This window comes from Schistocerca gregaria, chromosome 4, assembly GCF_023897955.1.
Source record: "Schistocerca gregaria isolate iqSchGreg1 chromosome 4, iqSchGreg1.2, whole genome shotgun sequence".
In the NCBI taxonomy this organism is placed as follows: Eukaryota; Metazoa; Arthropoda; class Insecta; order Orthoptera; family Acrididae; genus Schistocerca; species Schistocerca gregaria.
This window is the reverse complement of record NC_064923.1, coordinates 351,357,252-351,380,898: the sequence shown is the minus strand read 5'-3', so window position 1 is coordinate 351,380,898 and position 23,647 is coordinate 351,357,252. Positions and strand designations below refer to the sequence as shown.

The following is a 23,647-nucleotide window of genomic DNA, read 5'->3' as shown; positions in this document are numbered from 1 at the left end:
GCAGTTACTAATCGGACGCACCATAAAACCCAGTTTGTGTGTTTTGTTTGCACTCAAGGGTTCATAACGTGTAATTTTTGTTGATTCACAGATGTGATAATGTTATTACCTGGCAAGATGTAGTTATATAATTCTCTACTGAAGGCTTACCGTAAATCATGATCTACTGACTTGGTGCCATTAGCTTCAAAAAATTGTTCTGTATTGGATATGTCGTGTGTCTTATAATTGTTACCTATGTCGACCCCCACCACCATGGCCTCATGTTCTCTTAGTCTTTTATTAACACATATAGCAGCTGACTGTTCTTTACTGCTATTCTTTGAATTAATACAGGGTGTTACAGAAGGGTAGGGTCAAACTTTCAGGAAACATTCCTCACACACAAAGAAAGAAAGTATGTTATGTGGACATGTGTCTGGAAACGCTTGCTTTCCATGTTAGAGCTCATTTCATTACTTCTCTTCAAATCACATTAATCATGGAATGGAAACACACAGCAACAGAACGTACCAGCGTGACTTCAAACACTTTGTTACAGGAAATGTTCAAAATTTCCTCCCTTAGCGAGGATACATGCATCCACCCTCCGTCGCATGGAATCCCTGGTGCGCTGATGTAGCCCTGGAGAATGGCGTATTGCATCACAGCCGTCCACAATACGAGCACGAAGAGTCTTTACATTTGGCAACGGGGTTGCGTAGACAAGAGCTTTCAAATGCCCCCACAAATGAAAGTCAAGAGGGTTGAGGTCAGGAGAGCGTGGAGGCCATGAAATTGGTCCGCCTCTACCAATCCATCGGTCACCGAATCTGTTGTTGAGAAGCGTACGAACACTTCCACTGAAATGTGCAGGAGCTCCATCGTGCATGAACCACATGTTGTGTCGTACTTGTAAAGTCACATGTTCTAGCAGCGCAGGTAGAGTATCCCGTATGAAATCATGATAACGTGCTCGATTGAGCGTAGGTGGAAGAACATGGGTCCCAATCAAGACATCAGCAACAATGCCTGCCCAAACGTTCACAGAAAATCTGTGTTGATGACGTGATTGCACAATTGCGTGCGGATTCTCGTCAGCCCACACATGTTGATTGTGAAAATTTACAATTTGATCACGTTGGAATGAAGCCTTATCCGTAAAGAGCACATTTGCACTGAAATGAGGATTGACACATTGTTGGATGAACCATTCGCAGAAGTGTACCCATGGAGGACCATCAGCTGCTGATAGTGCGTGCACACGCTGTACACGATATGGAAGCAACTGGTTCTCCCGTAGCACTCTCCACACAGTGACACGGTCAACGTTACCTTGTACAGCAGCAGCTTCTCTGACGCTGACATTGGTTATGGTCAACTGAACGAAGAATTGCGTCGTCCATTGCATGTGTCCTCGTCGTTCTAGGTCCTCCCCAGTCGCGAGTCATAGGCTAAAATGTTCCGTGCTCCCTTAGATGCCTATCAATTGCTTCGAACGTCTTCCTGTCGGGACACCTTCGTTCTGGAAATCTGTCTCGATACAAACGTACCGCGGCACGACTATTTCCCTGTGCTAATCCATACATCAAATGGACATCTGCCAACTCCGCATTTGTAAGCATTGCACTGACTGCAAAACCACGTTCGTGATGAACACAAACCTGTTGATGCTACATACTGATGTGATTGATGCTAGTACTGTAGAGCAATGAGTCGCATGTCAACACAAGCATCGAAATCAACATTACCTTCCTTCAATTGGGCCAACTGGCGGTGAATCGAGGAAGTAGAGTACATACTGACGAAACTAAAATGAGCTCTAACATGGAAGTTAAGCATTTCCTGACTCATGACCACAAAACATCTTTTCTTTATTTGTGTGTGAGGAAGGTTTCCTGAAAGCTTGGTCGTACCTTTTTGTAACACCCTGTATACCTCTCAGTCATGTCACTTGTTTTACGTGCTATTTTTAATTTGGTCATGTCAACAGCACGGTACAACTAGCTTTAACTCAATGATCAGGTCAGTGACATGTTATTAATTCATTAGTGGCTGAACATTTTGTGTCCTAGTGGATGAACTGTAAACATGTTAGATTAACTATTCTTTTTACAGAAGTGAAGATCTTACCTTTAGCTTCAATACGATTCTTGACAAGTCTGGTGTGAACTGTGTATAAGTGCACAAGTTTTGAACGATACTTTTTTAAAATTAATTGTGCACATTCCTCTGTGAAATTATTGAGCGCTGTCAGGAATTCATCAAACTTAGAGTTTTCTGGACAAACCAAGATACGCATCACAAGCAGTTTTAATAGGTGAGTCCTTTTTGGAATAAAGGTGCATAATTTCACAGTCTGGCAACGCCTTCGTACACTTGAATACTGATCAGGGTGGAAACTAATCTTTCTGTAATATCAAGAAATGATGTAAATATACTGGTACTAATTTATCATCGTTACATGGTTTACTTAAATCAACATCGAAGGTTTTTTCATTATTTTAAATAGCAGCCATATTCGATTCTCCACTCGATTTCTGCCCTCGTTCGGCAACAATAATCCAATTTTCAAATAAAAGGCAGTCTCTATTGCAGGTATTTATTTTAAAATTGAAGCATTCCACACTAGGGGTGATTCGTCATAATTCCATAGTATATATTACATAAAGTTATGACCACAAACTTCTCCAGCCCCTGCTAAGTAACTACTGATTGAAAGAATTTGCCTTGGACGCCGTAAACGACACTAGTCAAGAAGCAAATGTTGAATGGGTCATAACTGCAATAGTTAAATACAAAACTGGAAGCCTGAAAACCTAATTACATTTTTATAAAAATCTCTTCTTATACAGATTACTACTAGCACGGATTTTCTGTATCTATGGGCATAAAGAACCTAACCGGGAGTTATTAGACAGAACATGTTCTACTACTGTAGATATGTCGATGATATTTTTATCATTTTTAACGGATCGTATGAAGATGTAACTACAGTAGCGTAAGAATTCTATGGCTTGCATCCTAAACTATATTTTACGCAGGAACTAATGACGCCCAATCAATCATTGAACTACTTGGATTTATTACGATTTTCAACAGTACCATCAGCTATAATATCATAATCAATTTATTTCCAACAGGTGTCGACGACACATATTGTCATTTTCAGCCCCTAAAAGTAATATGAAAACAGCTATATGAGCAACAGTGGGCATCAAAAGCAAAATTGTACCTACAGTTAAAATAAGTAACACGTAGTTAGTCTGTTATTTAATAACATTCTGTACACGAACTTAATAAGTGTATTGTTATATGTAGGGGTATAATCATCATGTTGTACTCTGTCGGTACTGATAAGCACACGGTCGCCTATAATAAAACTCAATCAATGTACAAACAGTGTAATGTGAAAACAGATATGAGTACCTATATACAATTAAGACCTATTACACAACCAATCATGTACGTGCTTAGAAATCTAAAACAATCAAAACTAGTATATAAGGACATAATTTAAGACATGGGGTTAATAACATCACACAAATAAATATTCACTAATCTTGGGCGTGATCAAGCATACAACATAGCTACAAACGTAATCAAGTGATACGAGGTACATACACATTTACAACTGGTCTATATCGTAATCAGCAATAAAAATGAAAATGCATGTCCATACACAATATAAAAGCTAAAATAAAGCACCGAAAGACCTAAACAAATATAGACGGCAGAATCAATAATGAGCCTATAAAAGATTGCATGAAGAGAAGATAGGGAGACGAGTACAAGATAGGGAGACGAGTACCAGATAATAGAAAAAAAACAATCATCAAAACTGTCATTCTTTTTGTTCATGAGAAATAAGTGAATCATGTACGCATCACCAAATTACTAAAGCATCAACTCTAATGGAACATAGTAACGTATGAACTCTACATACAATGAGATAACAAAAGTTATCGCGTCCGAACTCCTTTTGCCCAGCGTAGTGAAATGGACTCAACAAGTCGTTGCAAATTCAATGCAGGAACATCGAGCCATGCTGCTCCTATAGGTGACCATAATTGCGAAAGTCTTGCCAGTCCAGGATTTTGTGCACGAACTGACCTCTCGGTTATGTCCCATAATTGTTCGATGGGATTCACGTCGGGCGATCTGGATGACTAAACCGTTCACTAGAATTGTCCAGAATGTTCTTCAAACGAATTGCAAACAATTGGAATCTTTTGATACGTTGCATTATCATCGATAAAAATTTCTTCCTTGTTTGGGAACATGAAGTCCAAATGGTTCAAAAGGCTCTGAGCACTATGGAACTCAACATCTTAGGTCATAAGTCCCCTAGAACTTAGAACTACTTAAACCTAACTAACCTAAGGACATCACACACACCCACGCCCGAGGCAGGATTCGAACCTGCGACCGTAGCAGCCCCGCGGTTCCGGACTGCAGCCCCAGAACCGCACGGCCACCGCGGCAGGCATGAAGTCCATGAACGGCTGCGAATGATCTCTAAATATCGTACGGAACAGAAGATCCAGTCCATTCCATGTAAACACAGCCTACACCATTATGGAGCCACACCAGCTTGCACTGTACCGTGTTGACAACTTGGGTCCATGGCTTCTGGGGGCCTGCGCCAAATTTAAATCCTGTCAGCTCTTACTAACTGAAATCGGGACTCATCTGACCAGGCTACGGTTTTCCAGCTGTCTTGGGTCCAACTGAAATGATCACGAGCCCAGGAGAGGCACTGCAGGCGATACGGTGCAGTTAGCAAAGACACTCTCTTCGGTCGTCTGTTGCCATAACCTTAACGTCGAATTTCGTCTCACTATCCTAACGGATATGTTCTTCATACGTCCCGCATTGACTTCTGTTGTTATTTCACGCATTGTTGCTTGTCTGTTGGCACTGAAATTTCTATACATACAACACTGCTCTCGGTCGTTAAGTGAAGGGCGTCGGTAACTGCACTGTCCGTGGTGAGAGATAATGCCTGAAATTTGATGTTATCGGCACACTCTTGACACTGTGGACCTCGGAATACTGATTTACCAAATGGAATGTCCCATGCTTATAGTTCCAACTAGCACTCATGGTTCAAAGTCTGTTAATTCTCGTCTTGTGGCCACAATCACATCAGACACCGTTTTGCGTGAATCTCCTGAGTACAAATGACAGCTCCGCCAATGTATTGCCCTTGTGTTCGCAATACTGCCTCCATCTACATATATGCATATTTGCTGTCCTATGAATTTCGTCCCCTCAGTGTGTTTTAACTCTAGGTACAATTTTGTTTTTGATATTAGACTTTTTCGTGTTACTTTTCGGGTTTAATGATGACGAAGTGTATCGTCGAAATCGGTTACCAATAAATTTATTATGAAACTACAACTGACAGTAGCCTTGAGTATTGTAATCTTCCAATCGGCAGTGGTCCTCTCCTCCAATTTAACATGGATGGAAATGCCGAAATTATTTAGGTTTAAACCTTCAATTAGTAGAAGGCCGCATTAAGTATGATATTTTTCAAAACGCAACAAGTGATTCTGCCATCCATGCATCCTTGTGTGACCCTCCAGCTCATAAACACAGTTTCATTTTGTCTGTTTGATCGAACTACTAGCACTCTGGTAAGTCACGAATATATTCATTTATTTGTTGATAGACCACGTATGTATAGGCTGTATCAATATATATCTACGCACCATGTGCGTGATGTAAATAGAATAGCTTTTAAGTTTTTCACCTGTCACTAGCCATCCAAGTCAGAATAGTTTTTAAGTGTATATAGCTCACAGTCCATCAAAATTGTTATTGTAAAAACCTTTGATATTGCACTGAAATTAGATTCTAAGTGTGCGCAGTCCATCGGAATAATTGTAAAAGCTATGCTACGGGGGCTCCGAAATTTAGTTGTAGTAATAAAAAAAGTATCTCCGCATTACTTTTTTAGCGTAGATTTATAAAAAAAAAATTCCTACCAGTGTTACTGTTGTAGCGTTTAAGTTAAAAGTATTTCCGCATTGGAATAGCAGACTCAGTTTATACCTCAAGAATACTATATTGTCCTCAGAAACTACATTGTACCTCAAGTATTATATTGTGCCTCAAGTACTACATTGTATTTGTGTGAGCTGAGTAAACCAAGAAAACAATTAGTCACCATACGTCTTTGTTTTTATTTACAAAAAACCCTATCCCCTATTGTATAAGGTATGTATATGTCTATAAAGTCTGTGTATGTCTGATATGACATTAGTTTTGCTGAAAATGAGTGCTATTAAGGAGGTGACGTTTAAGTTGGAAGATAACAAAATATATAGAATGGTCACATATAATTATGCCTGTCATGCAGCACAAATTCGGTTATGGGAGCAGGAGGCATGTGGCCGTGACTGCTTCCAAAGGTATAAAGCAGACATGTCTAAAATTATATCTCCTGTGCTTGAAGAAAACCATAGACATGGCATGTGGTTAAAAAACTGTACACTGTCAAAGCGGGAACAGGACTGAAAAAAAGAACACAGAGGTTGTGAGGTAAAATTTCATTTATTTCTGAAAGTAATTTTACATTTTCATAAGCAGACACAGCAACACTATTTTCACACATCTTCTTCTTCTTCTTCTTGAGTCGATGGTAAGAAGGTCACCCCTAGAATTCCAGGTCTTAAATAGCAGCAAACTTGAAGATTCATCGCATCCATGACATCTTCTCCTTCCCCTTCACGTATATGATGGTGTCCGTGTGGTTGAATAATTTAAGCACTGTCACCATATCTTTATAGGGGTATGCCAGTGAATTCCATGGTAGAAATGTGTTAACACTTTGCACTCTTCCGTGTCTTAGCACACTTCACATACTTGAAAGACCTCGGTAATGCAATGTTTGCTTATAATGCCTCTATCATTCCTGCATCTTCTGTGTACGTCATATCTTTAAATATTATCTGTCTACACTCATCATAATAGAAAACAAGAAGTAAAGAAATAGGTGTTGATGTTCAGATTTGTGTGAAATCTAATGGGACTTAACTGCTAAGATTAGTCCCTAAGCTTACACACTACTTAACCTAAATTATCCTAAGGACAAACACACACACCCATGCCCGAGGGAGGACTCGAACCTCCGCCGGGACCAGCCGCACTAAAGAAATAGGTCATTAAATAAGTAATATTATCTTACTTGGCTACAGAAAATACATTATTATCACTATTGATCTTTTCATCTGTACACCCAATGCAACAAATTTTAATCAATGGTGACTCATCAGTGTGGCATCACGCATTCATAGTGCTTAAAGCGTGGCTCACTCTTTGGAAATAAGTCAGGTGGCAAATAAAATATATATCACTTAGTAATGGTACAAGTTGTGTGGGTAACATGTAATAATCAAAGGCGTTCACGTGGCGGCGACTCTTTATCAGTTTCATATAAATATCCAAGAGCACATTACACGCATTTCTTGATTTTAGCAGCTCAAATACGCTGTAAGCAGTAACATTCTCTTTTCCCTTTAATCCGTAGTTCTCAAGGTCAATTGTCGTAACGTATTAAGGAAGTAAGAGCTACGGAATATTTTTTTCTAATTTTTGGCTACAGCTCTGTTGTTGAACAAGCAGAGCCGCGCAGTCACTATCCCTCTTTAATAGCGATAACTAAAGTATGACCATACTTTGCACACTAAATTCCCTACCGCTCCTCAGAACTACGACATTACCTTATTTACAGACATCCAGCACACACTTGAAGTTGAATAACAGAATGACGATGGATTCATAGTGATTATTCAGTAATATAAAGATAGTGAGCTGAAAGAAACAAACAAAAGTCTATTGCACGCTTGTAATAAGGCATTGTTTGCATTCAGGCCTATAGGAGGTTTCCACTTAACATGACATTCCTTTTTGGAAATTCAGCTCCCACACACGTGCCAGTTGAAACAACAGATCCGTCTGGCGGTGATCCTCCTCCTGCTCCAAAGTTATAAAACAGGTACGCTGCTTAGCAACATGAACTTAAAGATGCGCTTAGACTACAGCAGTTTTGCGGTTTCTCCACCCACCTGCTCCGCCCGTGAAAATTAACTCTGAATAGGCGTCCTCTAGTATATTTCGCACTCACAATGATTACTTTGTCAGGGTAAAATTGTGTATCGTGGAAGCTGTGCATGGAACGCACTGACACAACCTCGACTTGGCGGTCTGACTGTATAAAAGATGCCACTGTGAGTTGGCTGGATTTACAAGTATCGAAAATACGAAAAGGTTTCGTGGAAGTGGTGTAATCGATAAACCGAAAAGACCCTAGAGCTTTTGTAAATTGTAATTAATCCTTTATTCATTGACAAATACGTAATAGCGGGAGACTTTTTTGCAGTGCGAAAACGACACCCAGCTGGTGCAAGTGTGGACGTATCATAATTTTTTATACACCTATAATTGATAGTCAGAAATGTTATGCTGCTGCTTGAAAGTCAAGGTACCGGGACTTATGTTCCGACATACGTTTGTGGGAAGTAATCAAACTACTATTAACGTAAAAACAAAAAAGATTGAGGAAGTCTAGTCGTAATAGAAGGAGAGATTGACATGGTGAATTTCGATTTCAACGCGCTGTGAAGTATATCCAAACATATGTGGTGATAGATTCATTTCGTAAACAGCTCCATAATATAGCAATGCAAGTGTTCAAGTGGACCTGCTATAGTGTACAAACACGACGGGCAATACGGCTGTAACAATACGTCCCCTCATGGGCACCCCAACGCGTACCCTCGTATTTTCCTTGTTCTTCTATCGATAGTGATGTTGAGTACGGCACACCAACCCGTGTCGGTGATGTCTTTCCAAGGATTATGTCCGCGGATGCGGTATTCACTATCACACATATTGCCAGACGCCTGTCCCTCATAACACATATTTCAGAGAAACTTGTCAGGATGTAGCACCTTCTAGAAAAGCTGATTCGAAGACTTTGTTAAATAATTTCCTAGGACTGAGGAGAATCGAGACATAGAGCTGGTGTGAGTGTAGGCATACCATAATTTTGTTGGCCGCTGTACAGATATAAGAGATAACTGCACTGTTTGTCTAAAATGTGTATATATTGCAGTGTAATGTTACTGTGGCTTAGAAGGGAAGCTGACTATGTGCCCAATCTTGAGGGACATATAGATTCAGCACAACGATAACTGCAAGGAAACGAGAGAGATTTTTAAATGGAAAATTATGTGCACTGTAAATACTGAGATTGATTCCAGAACCACAGCCGTCAAGAGGAGACATTACCTGTACATCGATCGGTGGCAGACTGTAGCAGCAAGCCGGCCACGGTGGCCGTGCGGTTCTAGGCGCTGCAGTCCGGAACCGCGGGACTGCTACGGTCGCAGGTTCGAATCCTGCGTCGGGCATGGATGTGTGTGATGTCCTTAGGTTAGTTAGGTTTAAGTAGTTCTAAGTTCTAAGTTCTAAGTTCTAGGGGACCTAAGATGTTAAGTCCCATAGTGCTCTGAGCCATTTTTTGTAGCAGCAATCGTAATATTTAATTATAGTTACAATGGTAAATATGTTCCTGGCTCCGAATATTCTTGTCAGTCTTGTATGTATTTGATGACCTGTAAACAACTTTTGCGGGGTTTAACTGCCAGTGGAATATGGCGATGTGTAGAAAATAGTCTTTTGCCGCTGAAAGTAAGTTTCGTACGAAAAAAAAAAAAAAAAAAAAAAAAACAGACAGACAGTGCTCTCCTCACACCAGCAGCAGTTTGATGGGTAAATTCAGTGATGGACAGGCTGTCCCATTAAGATTGCTATGTGCTGCGCTGTTCTGGGAAACATTGCAACATCTCGTGGCACTGGACACGCACCTCAGCTCTGCGTCATCATGCCAGCAACGGTGCTTCGATGAACACGTCTTCAGACAAGAATTCCTCAGGTGTCAAGTATGAAAGGGATAACGTACCTCATGCTTGCGGGTCCCGAACGGACACCTGTGTGTCGCTGGGCAGCTGATCGCCTCGTTGCCATTTCATGGGCCCCGCCGATGCACCTGGACTCAGGCAGCGGCGTGGGACATCATGTGGCCAGATGTGTCTTTTATTATTTTTTGTTTAAACCACATTCCATCGATTTCACCGAGCAATATAATGTTGCAAATTAAGAAAGACTACCTCACACATGATTAGAATACAAATTGAATTAATCTGCATGAATTTTTTTATATAATCGTGGTGTTAGCAGTACAATAGTTGAGGGGAGGGTGTGTGTGAGTGGGTGACATGGAGCAGAACAACAGGTTAAGTGCAGAACAATAGGTTAATTTGCATAATTTTTATGTAAAATGCAGTACAATATTTTCAGGGGGTAGATGACAAAGAAGAATGCGCCAGAAATGGCGTTCAAAAGCAAGTGAAATTCGAAAAGTGTACCAGAAAATGGGGGGGGGGAGATGTAACTAATTACTTAATTTGGTATCAAATGTGGTACAATAGTTTAAGGAAATGGAGGTGACATGGAAAACCACTTAACAGAACAATAGGTTAAGTATTGACAAAGGCCCAGACGTTAGGTTAAGATACCCAGAGTACAGTGCCAAACATTAGGTTATGCAACATGTTTGCCCCATGTAATTGCTTCTTACAAGTTCTAAATGTTTCCAGACAGCAGAGAATGATGAGCAAGAGAAACCTAACCCCACAAACTGAATTTCTTATAAATAATCAATATACCCTTGAATTTCTTGTCATGAGATCCTTCCTCTCCACCACCGACAGATCGCCATCTTTGATTACATCATGGAAGGAATGACAGCGCTCTCTGGTGGTAGTACTGTGTACTTGGTCAGTTGGGCTCTGGCCCTTGGGGTGAACACACTTGATGGTGGTACTGCCTCTAATTGTTTAAATAAAGACTGAAAACAAAGACTTATGTCCAGCACAGATCGAGTTCTTTTGCCCACCAGTTCCTAGGACGAGGAGGTGGTCGGAAGACTTAGGTTAGTGGAGGTAGCCTAACTGCCCTATCTTTCCCGCCACTTTCTTCGGTTAGAAGAGGTAGCTGTGGTGTGTTGCATTGTCCTTATGAAATGTGAACTTACCACCATTTTCTGGGGAGGAGTAGGGGAAGGGGTTTACTGTGGGTGAGAGGTTCATTAATTGAACAATTTAGTTAAGTAGCCAATCAAAAATGATAAGAGTGAGAGGAGCTATTCCAATAAATCAAACCTGAAAGTGTACCTGTAGTAGCGAGGGGGAGAGGGAGGTGGGGCACAATAGGATAGCTGCCTGTCAATCAAAAGGAAACAGAGCTGACATGGAAAACCACTTAACAGAACAATAGGTAATGTACATGTCAATCAAAGGAGAACAATAGGTTAAGTACCTGTCTATCAGAGGAGATCATTAAGTTTGCGCCTGAGTGCATACCTGCCCCTGTTGTAGGCAACCTACACAAACAAAATGCATGGAAACATACTTTGTTCCACTACTCCTGTCTGATCACCTGCATCAGTTCACGTCCATCATGCACTCCGATGGACCTGTGCAATTCCAGCAGGACAATGCGAACCACACGTCCATATTTGCTACTGAGTGGCTCCAGGAACACTCTTCTGAGTTCAAACACTTCTGCTACCCACCTAACTCCCCAGACATAAATATTATTGAGAGTATCTGGGATGCCTTGCTCGTTCTGTTCAGAAAATCTCTCCACTCCCTCGTACTCTTACGGATTTATGGACAGCCCGGCAAGATTCAAGGAATCCGTTCCCCTCAGCACTAATTCAGATATTAGTCGAGTCCATGTCACGTCGTGTTGTGGCACTTCTGGCTGCTCACAGGGGCACTACAAGCTACACTACTGGCCATTGAAATTACTACACCAAGAAGAAATGCAGATGATAAACGGGTATTCATTGGACAAATATATTATACTAGAACTGACATGTGATAACATTTTCACTCAATTCCGGTGCATAGATCCTGAGAAATCAGTACAGAGAACAACCACCTCTGGCTGTAATAATGGTCTTGATACCCCTGGGCATTGAGTCAAACAGATCTTGGATGGCGTGTACAGGTACAGCTGCCCATGCTGCTTCAACACCATACCACAGTTCATCAAGAGTAGTGACTGGCGTAATGTGACGAGCCAGCTGCTTGGCCACCATTGACTAGACGTTTTCAATTAGTGAGAGATCTGGAGAATGTGCTGGCCAGGGCAGTAGTCGAACATTTTCTGTATCCAGAAAGGCCCGTACAGGACCTGCAACATGCGGTCGTGCATTCCTGCTGAAATGTAGGATTTCGCAGGGATCAAATGAAGGGTAGAGACACGGGTCTTAACACATCTGAAATGTAACGTCCACTGTTCAAAGTGCCGTCAATGCGAACAAGAGGTGACCGAGACGTGTAACAAATGGCACCCCATACCATCACGCCGGGTGATACGCCAATATGGCGATGACGAATACACGCTTCCAATGTGCGTTCACCGCGATGTCGCCAAACATGGATGCGACCATCATGGTGCATTAAACAGAACCTGGATTCATCCGAAAAAATGACTTTTTGCCGTTCGTGCACCCAGGTTCGTCGTTGAGTACACCATCGTAGGCGCTCCTGTCTGTGATGCAGCGTCAAGAGTAACCGCAGCCATGGTCTCCGAGCTGATAGTCCATGCTGCTGCAAACGTAGTCGAACTGTTCGTGCAGGTGGTTGTTGTCTTGCAAAAGTCCCCATCTGTTGACTCAGGAATAGAGACGTGGCTGCACGATCCGTTACAGCCATGAGGATAAGATGCCTGTCATCTCGGCTGCTAGTGATACGAGGCCGTTGGGATCCAGCATGGCGTTCCGTATTACCCTCCTAAACCCACCGATTCCATATTCTGCTAACAGTCATTGGATCTCGACCAACGCGAGCAGCAATGTCGCGATAAGATAAACCGCAATCGCGATAGGCTGCAATCCGACTTTTATCAAAGTCGGAAACGTGATGGTACGCATTTCTCCTCCTTACACGAGGCATCACAACGACGTTTCACCAGGCAACGCCGATCAACTGCTGTTTGTGTATGAGAAATCGGTTGGAACCTTTCTTCATGTCAGCACGTTGTAGGTATCGCCACCGGCGCCAACCTTGTGTGAATGCCCTGAAAAGCTAATCATTTGCATATCACAGCATCTTCTGCCTGTCGGTTAAATTTCGCGTCTGTAACACTTCATCTCCGTGGTGTATCAGTTTTAATGACCAGTAGTGTATAGACAGGTGTAACAGTTTCTTTGGCTCTTCATGGTATATACCCTCCATTGGTAGTGCTGCCATCTGCCGTTTGAGAGTGGTTATTGCATGTTGACGTCGAACATATGCGTTGGTGACATATGTGGCTGCATCTGTATTTTGGCTCGAATGTGCATAGGCACACGTTCTTCCTACAAAATAACTGTATAGAATTAAAGATAGGTTAGCTAGAAAGTATTAATTGATGAACGACTCAGCAAACATTTCACTGAGACACTAAAATTCATTTGCTATTGGACACATTTATAGACGTATTACTGGGGTCTCCTTAGGTCCGACTTGGTTTCCACTGGTGGGTAACTACCAGGACGTCCTCCAGCTGAGCAAGAAACTTGGATCGCAGCACCAGGCGTTCACATACCTCTCCCAGAAGTACAAGTCGCCCTTAGTGGGCCTTCGTCTGGGTGGCAACCTGACCGTCATCGTTTCCACCAGGAGCCTCATATGCGAGGTGCTCACGCGACCAGAATTTGAAGGACGGCCCCAGAACTTCTTCGCATACCTGCGCAACCTGGGGCTGAGAAAAGGTGAGTCGTAATGTTTTACATGTAATGTAGCATTACCACAAGCAGTCACAAGTAAAACGATCACTGTGATTACAAACAACAAACAGAGACAAAAGCTGGCGCCAAGCAAATAGCAACCTGGGGTACGGAAATGACGTAGCAGTCTCTCCAAGTGGCCGTGGTTTGAAAAACAAAACGGAAATGAAGTGGCCCAGTGGATACGTGCCTGCAGTGGGTCTAGATACCAATCTGTACTAGCATATTTAAAGACAAGAAAAAGACGTATGATGAAGGAATTATCCAAATGAGACGGAAATTCGTAGATGTGATTTACATGTACAGACAAGCAAATGATTACAATTTCAGAACATTTTCCCCCCGTCGGAGGTTCGAGTCCTCCCTCGGGCATGGATGCGTGTGTTGTCCATAGCGTAAGTTAGTTTAAGTTATATTAAGTAGTGTGTTGGATTAGGGACCGATGACCTCAGTAGTTTGGTCCCACAAGACTTTACGACAAATTTCCAATTTTGTTTCAGAAAATTTGGATGATTTATTTTAGAGTAAGAGTTTCACACATTGACAAAGTTATTAATGTATTGGTCCACCTCTGGTCCTTATGCAAGCAGTTATTCGGCTTGGCACTGAATGACTGATTTGTTGGATGTCTTCCTGTTGGATATCGTACCAAATTCTGTCGAATTGGCCTTACAGGTCGTTAAGACCCCAACGTAGTTGGAGGACACTACCCAGAATTCTCCAAACGTTCTCAGTTGGAGAGAGATCTGATGACCTTGTTGGCCAATGTTGGGTTTGGCAAGCACGAAGACAAGTAATAGAAACTCTCACCATGTGTAGGTGGGCACTACCTTGCTGAAATGTAAGCCGAAGATGGCTTGTCATGAACGGAGCGTACAATATCGTGACCTACCGCTGTGCTATAAGAACGCAGCGGATGACAAAGACGTCCACCTGTGAAAAGAAATGGCGCACCAGGCCGTCACTCCTGGTTGTCTGACCATATGGCGGGTGAATGTCAGGTTGGTAATCCAACACTGTAATCCACAGACGCGTCTTCGGCCCGGATTGTCATTGACTGGAGTAGAACTGTCTTCAGTGAAGAGTCCTGCTTCGAACTGAGCCTCGATGGAGACGCATCAGACGTGGGTGCGATAGTAACCTGAATAATTTCCATGTATATGGCCCGATAACAAGGTGTGATTGTCTAGGAGTGCCATTTCATTTCTTAGCAAGAGCCCTTTTGCTGTCAGCCACGGTACCCTTACAGCACAGCGATACCTCGATGATATTCTACACCCCGTTTTGTTGCCCTTCATGGCAAGTAATTCTGGACTTACTTTTCAGTAAGATAATGCCCTCCCGTACGCGGCGAGAATTTATACTGGTTATCTTCATGCTTGCCAAACCCTACCATGGCCAACCACGTGCACAGATCTTTCCCCAGTTGAGAATGTTTGGAGCATTATGGGCAGGGTCTTCACAGCAGCTCGGGATTTTGACGAGCTAACACGCCATGGAACGATATCCCTCAGGAAGACATCGAAGGACCCTGCCAAACAATGCCAAGCCGAATAAGTGCTTGCATAAAGGCCAGAGGAGGACAAACGCGTTATTGATTTACTAAGTTTGCGGAGCTCTTTCCCTTGAACACATCAAAATTGTTTTTCTAAAATTGTAACCATTTATTTGTTTGTACATGCACATCACATCCACTGATGTCCGCCCAATTCAGATAATTCCTTATGGTGCATCGTTTTTCTCTTGTAGTGTATTTTTCTATGTATCTATTTTTTCAGGTCTTGCAATGATTTATTAATATGAAAATACCAACTTACTCTGTAGCCACAGTACTATATCATTTTCAGGTAGTGCCCATTGCCTAGTATTGTTCGCCGCTGTGTATGGCAGCAGCGGTTTTACGATTTACAGGGAATGAGGTCTACACACCAGTTTAGAAATAATTTGTACCGGCCTTCTCTTAATCCAGCTAAATGGGTGGTAATCTGGACCGACGATGCTGTTTTAAAAGGCGAGTGGTCTCCGCAGGATAGCCAGTATTTCCAAACAGCCTTTTCGCGAGTGTTTTGACAGGAAACAGCACCTAACAGCAAGTACTAAGAGCATCATCGGGAAATAGCCAATTGAAATACCTACAATTTGACATTTTAAAGAACATAATTCTTATTATAGGAACAGCGATCTATAATTATTATAAATAAACTAGAAGCAATCTTGATCGCATAATTTTTTTAATATGGTGACCAGTTTCCCTCAGACCATAGATGTCTGCTGGAGGCGGTGGCGCATGGCAACCCTTTTGCCTGTGGATGGTGGTATACTGCCACAAGCAAGAGGGTTGCCATGCGCCACCGCCTCCAGCAGACATCTATGGTCTGAGGGAAACTGGTCACCACATTAAAAAATTTATGCGATCAAGACTGTTTCCAGTTTATTTACCTACAATTTGCTCTCGAGCCTGATTGTTGAAATAATTTCGTAGTGCTGTTTGGAGCTCAAGAAATCCTAGTGAGCGTTGGACGGTAGCTGTGGTCGCTGTGGGGTCTAGCATAGGTTTTAAAAGTGGTGCATTATGAAGCTAGGAGTAAGAGTATATATGCAGACTGAAACGACAAATGAAAATTTATGCAAAGGATTCGAACCTGTGTTTCCTGCTCAATAGGCAGATGTGGTAATCACTACATCACCCTGGCACAGTAGCTTTGCATAAGTGTAGGGACTACCCTAGCCTGGGTAACTTCTCAATCCAAATTCCTATTGATGCCTCGGCCCAGTGATATTTCCCCCTAAACTCGAACAACATTCCAACTGTATCGGAATATCATCTCAGCATCGAACGCAACGGGGACTCTGTCTGAAACCCACGCACATGTGCTTTAGTGAAATGAAACTATGTGGTTCCAGAGACCTCTTCAAGTCTCAAACATCTATGATGTATATATGCAGACTGACGCTAGGATAGTCCGTGCAGCTATGCCAGTGTGGCGTAGTGGTTAGAGCACCTGCTTAGTGAACAGGAGTCCAGGTTTGAGTCCCGGCCTTGGTACAAATTTTCATTCGTCGCTTCAGTCTGCGTGTATACATCACAGATGTTTGAGACTTTAAAAGGTCTGTGGAACCATATGTTTTCATTTGCTGGGAGTGAGGGATACTCAGCGATCAAAGTTCTGAGAAAACTGGAAGAATTGGAAAGCGTGTTTCCAGTGTATATGTTGAAAGGCTTGGTGGTGTGACTTAATGAGCGAGCGGTTGGGTTATATCAGTACGTTGTGAAACCCGCTATGTGGAAGTAGTATTTGACAACGACGAGACAGACTTGACCAGTTCTTATAAAAATATTCCATTTGTTCCAATGGAAGCCTGAAGTGCGTGGGTTTTGTATGGGTCCTCAGTTTCGACTTTAGACGGTGATATTTATAGAGGAGATGTCAGAAACCAGTTGGTGACCGTGTAGTGACTGTTTGGTGTGCCCGTTTAGCAATACAGTGGTCGGGCGTGAGAGTCTTTTGAAAGTACGCTGGTCTGCAAGTGTTAAGGACGAAAGTCACTTTCGCATGATGTGTCACTACCGGGTAACAAAGCTTGATGGAACTTAGACCATTTGTAGAAATAACTGCTTAATATAGTACAGTAGCTAACGGAAGAAATACTCAGCGAGATGTACACTTTTATTCACAGCCAATAAATATTCTAAAGTCACGACGATTAGTGATGGTCCCCTGGACGTTATTAAGGGGAGTAGGACGTCAAACGGGCCGTCTTGGGACGGGAGAGACACCACAGGACATTTTAATTCCCACTGTCTATACGTTTACGAATACATTTATAAAACTTTGTCAGCATGACAAGAAAGGATTCAGGATTCACAATCATAGCAGTGGAAGTTCAAAAAATTTACAAAATAAATTTTTTTTACCTGTGTAAGTTCATCATTTTTTCACTTCTATTGGCTGCGTTTCTTCATAAGTAAGAGAGATTCTTCGATGAATTTTGCACAGCATACAAACCATACTTACAGGAGTATCAGACTCTAGAGATTATTTAATTTATGAAAAAATGAATGTGCTGTTGCATTTTAAACTTCATGCTTAGAAAAAACTCAAATTTTATAGTTAATTATCTTAATTTTTCCCACAGTTTTTAATAGATTTGTAAAATTCTAGAGTTTCATACACCTGTAAGTATGGTCTGTATGCTGTGCAAAACTCATAAAGAAACGTGTACCTATAGAAACAAATGCAGCCAATGGTAAGTGAACAAAAGGTGAAATACAAACGTAAAAAAAATATATATGTTCTTATATTTTTGAACTTCCACCACTATAAGGTGGTCATTCTGACTATAAGGTGGTCATTCTGACAAAGTAGTATGAATCTATTTTTAAAAGTATAAACAGTGGAAATTGAAAATTCCTGTGGTGTCTCTCCTGCTCCAAGTCATCCCGTTTGACGTCCTACCCCCTTAAAGGCGAGACATTATTCTTAAGAGACTGTGTGAACACGGATGAAAATGTATGCTCTAGAACTTGCTCGCCTGTTAGCCATAAGGTTAGTAAGAAGTCCCTTCACCTGATTGGTTGACAACTGCTGGACAGTCGTCGGTGCATGATGTGGAAGTGCCGCAAAACGCCTCCGCACCGCATTTCTTTAAGCCGGGGGAACGGGCATGCCAGTCCATTCGTCGAATATCCTGTCCTTCCAAGAATTATTCCACCTCTGCTGTTCGATACGATCGCCCACTGTCACCCATAAAAGGAAGTCAGTGCCGAATGCACCCCTGGAAATACGATTATGGAAGGGGGGTCACGATTACACTGAGCTGTAAGCTTACCGTTTTTAAAGATCTCCATGTCAGCACGCCCATGAATTATTATGCCTCTCCAAGCCAAAACTCCAGAACGATCATGTTCGACAATGTCCTTGGGTGAATTACGTGGTCCCACTTCTCGCCAGACGAAGGTGCGTCCAGATTCTCTGTTCACAGTGAATCTCTTCTCATCCGAGAAGGGCACGTGGCCCCACTTCACGTTGAGCTAGTTCCTACGCTCGTTGCACCGCCGCAGACCGTGGTGCCGCTGTTATGCGGGTGTCAATTGAAAACGACATACTGGTCGTCGGGCACTGTGAAGCACGAGATTGCGTGCCTTGCAGTCCTGTTAAATGTGATTGCGATTGCACCCGCTCTTTGAGTGGGTTCATTCTTCCCCGTTACATAATGCAGCGGTCATCTGCTGTTGTAATTTGTGGCTGACGAATTCCTCTCCATCGGGCAATAGCGCCTGTAGTCCGGAACGCTACCTACGCACGTGAAACAATTCTGTGAGCAGTACCGAACTCCTGCGCTACACTCGTCATGCTTCGTCCTTCTTCCAGTTTTCCGATGTTTTTCCTCCGTGTGAAATCGTCCCGATCTTGCGCCAGGTCATGTTGTAATGAAGAGTACGGCCACAGTCCACCGTAACTGCTCGCTGATTTATAAACACTGTATTTTCCGGTGCCTGCAACTTGCCTCGTTTGCGGGAACAGCCTAATTTGGCGCTGTGGCCACCGTGAGCTCTCTGCCATTATGAAACCTCTGACATCACACTCGGCTAGTTGATATGGTATGTTACTTTATATGTTTCGTCCGTAAGTTCTGCGCAACCGTATAGCTGGATTGCTGCAGAGCACTGATTAGTACTGTATGAGCAATGACAAGATTAGGCGTGTTTCGCTGGCAAAATCGATGCTGTCAGCCGATGTCATACGTGTTAAAGTGAAGATAATTAATCTGGCCTGCCAATAAATGGTTCCTAGAAATTCCGTGGAACAATACGTTGTATGGGACGAAATGGACCATTTCATCATTAAACTTGGTAAATCATTTCTGTAGTCGGAAGAGGCAAGGGCGTTCAAGAGGCAGCAGGACCACGTACAATAAAGCAATGAACTGATCAAACCAATCTTTAGGGTAATGAGAGACTGTATGATGTCTGCGAAGTTTAAAAGCCCATATCCAGCAGTAATGGTCATTAGGTTCCACATACATTTTCCCTGATTAAAGATCCCTCTTTGCTATTAAATAAAGCCCAAGAACGATAATATAAGAATGCCATCTGTCTGCTCTTGAGACATGATTAAATGCAGACACACATATATTTTCTGAAATAATTTGCTATTGTTAACTGAGGAAATTTCACAATACTGTTAGACAGCAGAAATGTATTATGGCCAAATGTAAAATTTTCTCAGAGTCCTAGTCAACATAAAGCCAAGACAAGCCAAGTTACCACCCTATGTCGCAATCCGAGTTGCTGAGAAAGTACTCGAACACATCCCTTCGACGTCTACGAGAGTGCTCTTGTAATATGCCGACGCTGATCTGGGCAGGAAAGCCTGCTGTGCGGGTTACACAAACACTTTCTGAGGCCATACGCTTCCTTGCCACTGGCCTGCTCGCCGCCACAGAGAAGAATATACGATTATAACTTTAAAGTACTAAATTCTTGTGTCATTAATGTTGTATCAGTACCGACCAGCGCGCCAACCGTCTTGCTCCACGGCACTATATGCGCCGTCATCTCCACAGCAGTAGGAACCTCAGTCCAGCACCCTACAAATTAGCATCAGAAGTGTTTAAGTCGGCTGCTGCTACCATACCAGAACGACGTATACAGCATCATCACCGTTTGGACCTCCACCCTTACACAATGCAGTGCAGTGAGTGAAGCATATTTCTGTTGATCTTTCTGACTGTGTTGTTGTTTGTGTCCATGTAGAAACGTAGGAACATTAATTTCGCGCTCAAAATGTCGTTTGCTAAATCTCAGGAACCTGCAGATTTCTCTTTATTTAGATGAAATGCCAGAGAAATGTATTAAGAGCCAGTGAGGTGCAACTTTTGTAACTAATAAGATCTTGAATTTCCACGCACTAAATCAGTACCAGCTACATGTGACAGCTGTAGAAAGTTTAGACTCTTGGCGCAGGACTGCTCACAGTAACTTTGGACATCCCATAACGATTCATTTGTTGTATTGCCGAGTCCACTGTTAATGTAGTTTTCCCATTCTTTCTTATGTAATAGCAGCAGTAGAATCCGAAAAGTAACCACTTTTCGGATTCTATGTACATGCTGCTGTTATGGGTGCAACTTTCACCACTTTTATTGAGTGATTAAAAGCGTATGAGTAGGAAACTGAACACCTACACAAGCAAATTGTAACCTGACAAGCTGCGGTACAGCAGTTGCAATTAGAGTCAGGAGAAGCGAATATCGTACTAAGTGCACGCTCCACTGCTCTAGATCCGTCAGCAGCAAATTTAATAACACCTTTTTCAGTAAAACCAATGAGAAGATAACCGTATTCTATAAAGGTGTATTAGCTACTGCCGAATTGTGGAGTTGGCTGATTGAAACATGTTTATATATGGCTCACTTAAAGTTAATGGGTGAAACTACAGCCTAGGTATGCATCACGAGATTCTTACCAAGGCAGGAAAGTTCCAAGAGCTGATATATTTTGTATCAGCACTACCCGAAGGAAAACAGTGTGAGACTTTTTAAAGCGAAACTGAGTAGTTTATTGCAGAAGCCTAATGAGTAAATGGAATCTTTTTCGGATATGTTCTGGATGATTGATGCATAGGCATATGAGCTGATACAAAGGACATAAGCTGACGCAGTTACCTTGTGTGATGCTTAAAACAGGGCTCAGATTCTCCATCCTGACTCCTACCGGGCCTTTACTTCTGAAGTAAGATGTTAAAGACGTGGATGTAAGAGTCATCTGCAGAAGCGATGTCACCAACGACATTGTTATGACCGTGGTCTAGTTGCTCATAAGGCACAAAAGAGTAAGAATAAGAAACGAGGGAAACATCACCAAAAAATTAATCTTTTACACACAAATGGGAATGCATCGCCTGTCAGCAGGCATTCCCATTAGAAAGGAGCACTGCACACTCATATGCAGAGACGGAATACTGTTTGTTAAATGGTTCAAATGGCTCTGAGCACTATGGGACTCAACTACTGTGGTCATCAGTCCCCTAGAACTTAGAACTACTTAAACCTAACTAACCTAAGGACATCACACACATCCATGCCCGAGGCAGGATTCGAACCTGCGACCGTAGCAGTCGCACGGTTCCGGACTGCGCGGCTAGAACCGCGAGACCACCGCGGCCGGCTATACTGTTTGTTAGGCTTAGTACAGGGCAAGGGACATAAGGTTTTAGTAGGCACAGATACACACAGTAATTACTCTGGATGTCTTAGGCAAGGAGAGACTGGTTTCCATGATACAGGTTATGTGTCGTAAATGACAACAACGTGAAGTCATTAGGAACAACACTACTTGACTTTAGCATTGAAACTAAGCGTTTTCGAGGATACTGAAGAATGTTGGTGAAAGTTGTTCTGCAATACTCGTACTAGACATTATTGATAAACATCATGCCAAAATTGATCTTTCGTGATGTATAACTGAAATCACTGGAAATTGTTTTCCCTAGCAACAACAACTGCAAGAGGAAGAATGTTTCAAGGCACACCTATCACGAAGATGTCGCCAACTAAAAGGTGCACATACAAGCTAAATATTGATTTCCATGTTAACACACCACCAGGTATAGGAATGTTGATTTGGATTCCTGTAGATACTGATGCGTTACAAGAAGTTTTGTTTCTGGCAGAAAGACTACAAAGTAACGAAGAGTTAGATAAAATGCGTTTGTTTGTGTGCAGATGTGTGGCACAGATGAGTAACAAAAATAGAGAGTTTATGATTCCTGTTAGTCTAGGGATGAGGTCAGTCTGCCAAAGCGCTTGATAACTGCCTGTTTAGATGTTGAAAATGAAAAGATATTGATACGTTATGTGACAAATAGATCCACAAGCAAATAATGAGTGCATCTACATTATGTAAGAAAGTGAACTATTTGCAGGGAAGTGATTGACAAGTGATGGAAGTTTTGTTACTATGGTTTGTAGATATGTTTAGCACAAATGGTCCTTTACTGGCGGAGTGTGTTACACAATATCATATACCCGTAGGTAACAATGCTCCAGTCCTTAGGAAACCATACAAGGTACAGTACACAAGTGTCTATAGCTATTGATGGAAGAATACGTTGACCAGCAACTGGCACAAGGTATAATAAAATGTAGTGTTATTTCATGAAGTTTAAATACTGTCATTTTCCAAAAGCAACATCTGGATTATACTAAGAACTACAGATTCTGTTACGACTATAAATACTTGAACACCAAAACTATCACTGACACATGTCTTATTTTCAGTGTTATGGAGCCATTGGACAATCTGGGTCAATGCATATACTTTTCAGCAATGGGTCTAAGCAATGGGTACCATCAACTACAAGTAATTCCAGACCATAGGCTAAAAACTGTCTTTGCAACACCATCAGGTCATTACCATTATTGCAGAATGTCATGTGCACCTAAAAATACACCAGCATCATTTCAAAGACTATTGGATGGTGCATAAAAAAATATGATGTACTTAGCTGACATCATTATATTTTTCGATAGTTAGAAGAACATGTCAAGCATTTGGAAGAAGTATTCAACAGACTACAGAAAGCACATTTGATGCTCAGTTTGTATAAATGAGATTATACACAAACAACAGATACGTACCTTGGCCATGTAATTAGTGCAGTAGACTTAAAAACTAATACCTAATTAATTTTGGCGGTCTGTCACTTCATAACACAACAAACAACCAAACAGCTTCAGCCATTCTTAGCTCTATACTGTCATTACAGGAAGTTCAATAAAGATTTCGCAAAATTTACTGTACCATTGAACCAG

The 23,647-nt window shown here is 42.0% G+C and overlaps 1 protein-coding gene across 1 annotated transcript in view; it reads left to right on the top strand.

Annotated features, from left to right (window-relative positions):
- LOC126267721 (methyl farnesoate epoxidase-like) overlaps positions 1-23,647 on the top strand; it is a 165,962-nt gene that overhangs the window by 28,282 nt on the left and 114,033 nt on the right. The window contains exon 2 of the mRNA XM_049973023.1: positions 13,562-13,816. Within this exon, the coding sequence (XP_049828980.1) occupies positions 13,562-13,816 (255 nt within the window). The remainder of the gene's footprint in view (positions 1-13,561; positions 13,817-23,647) is intronic.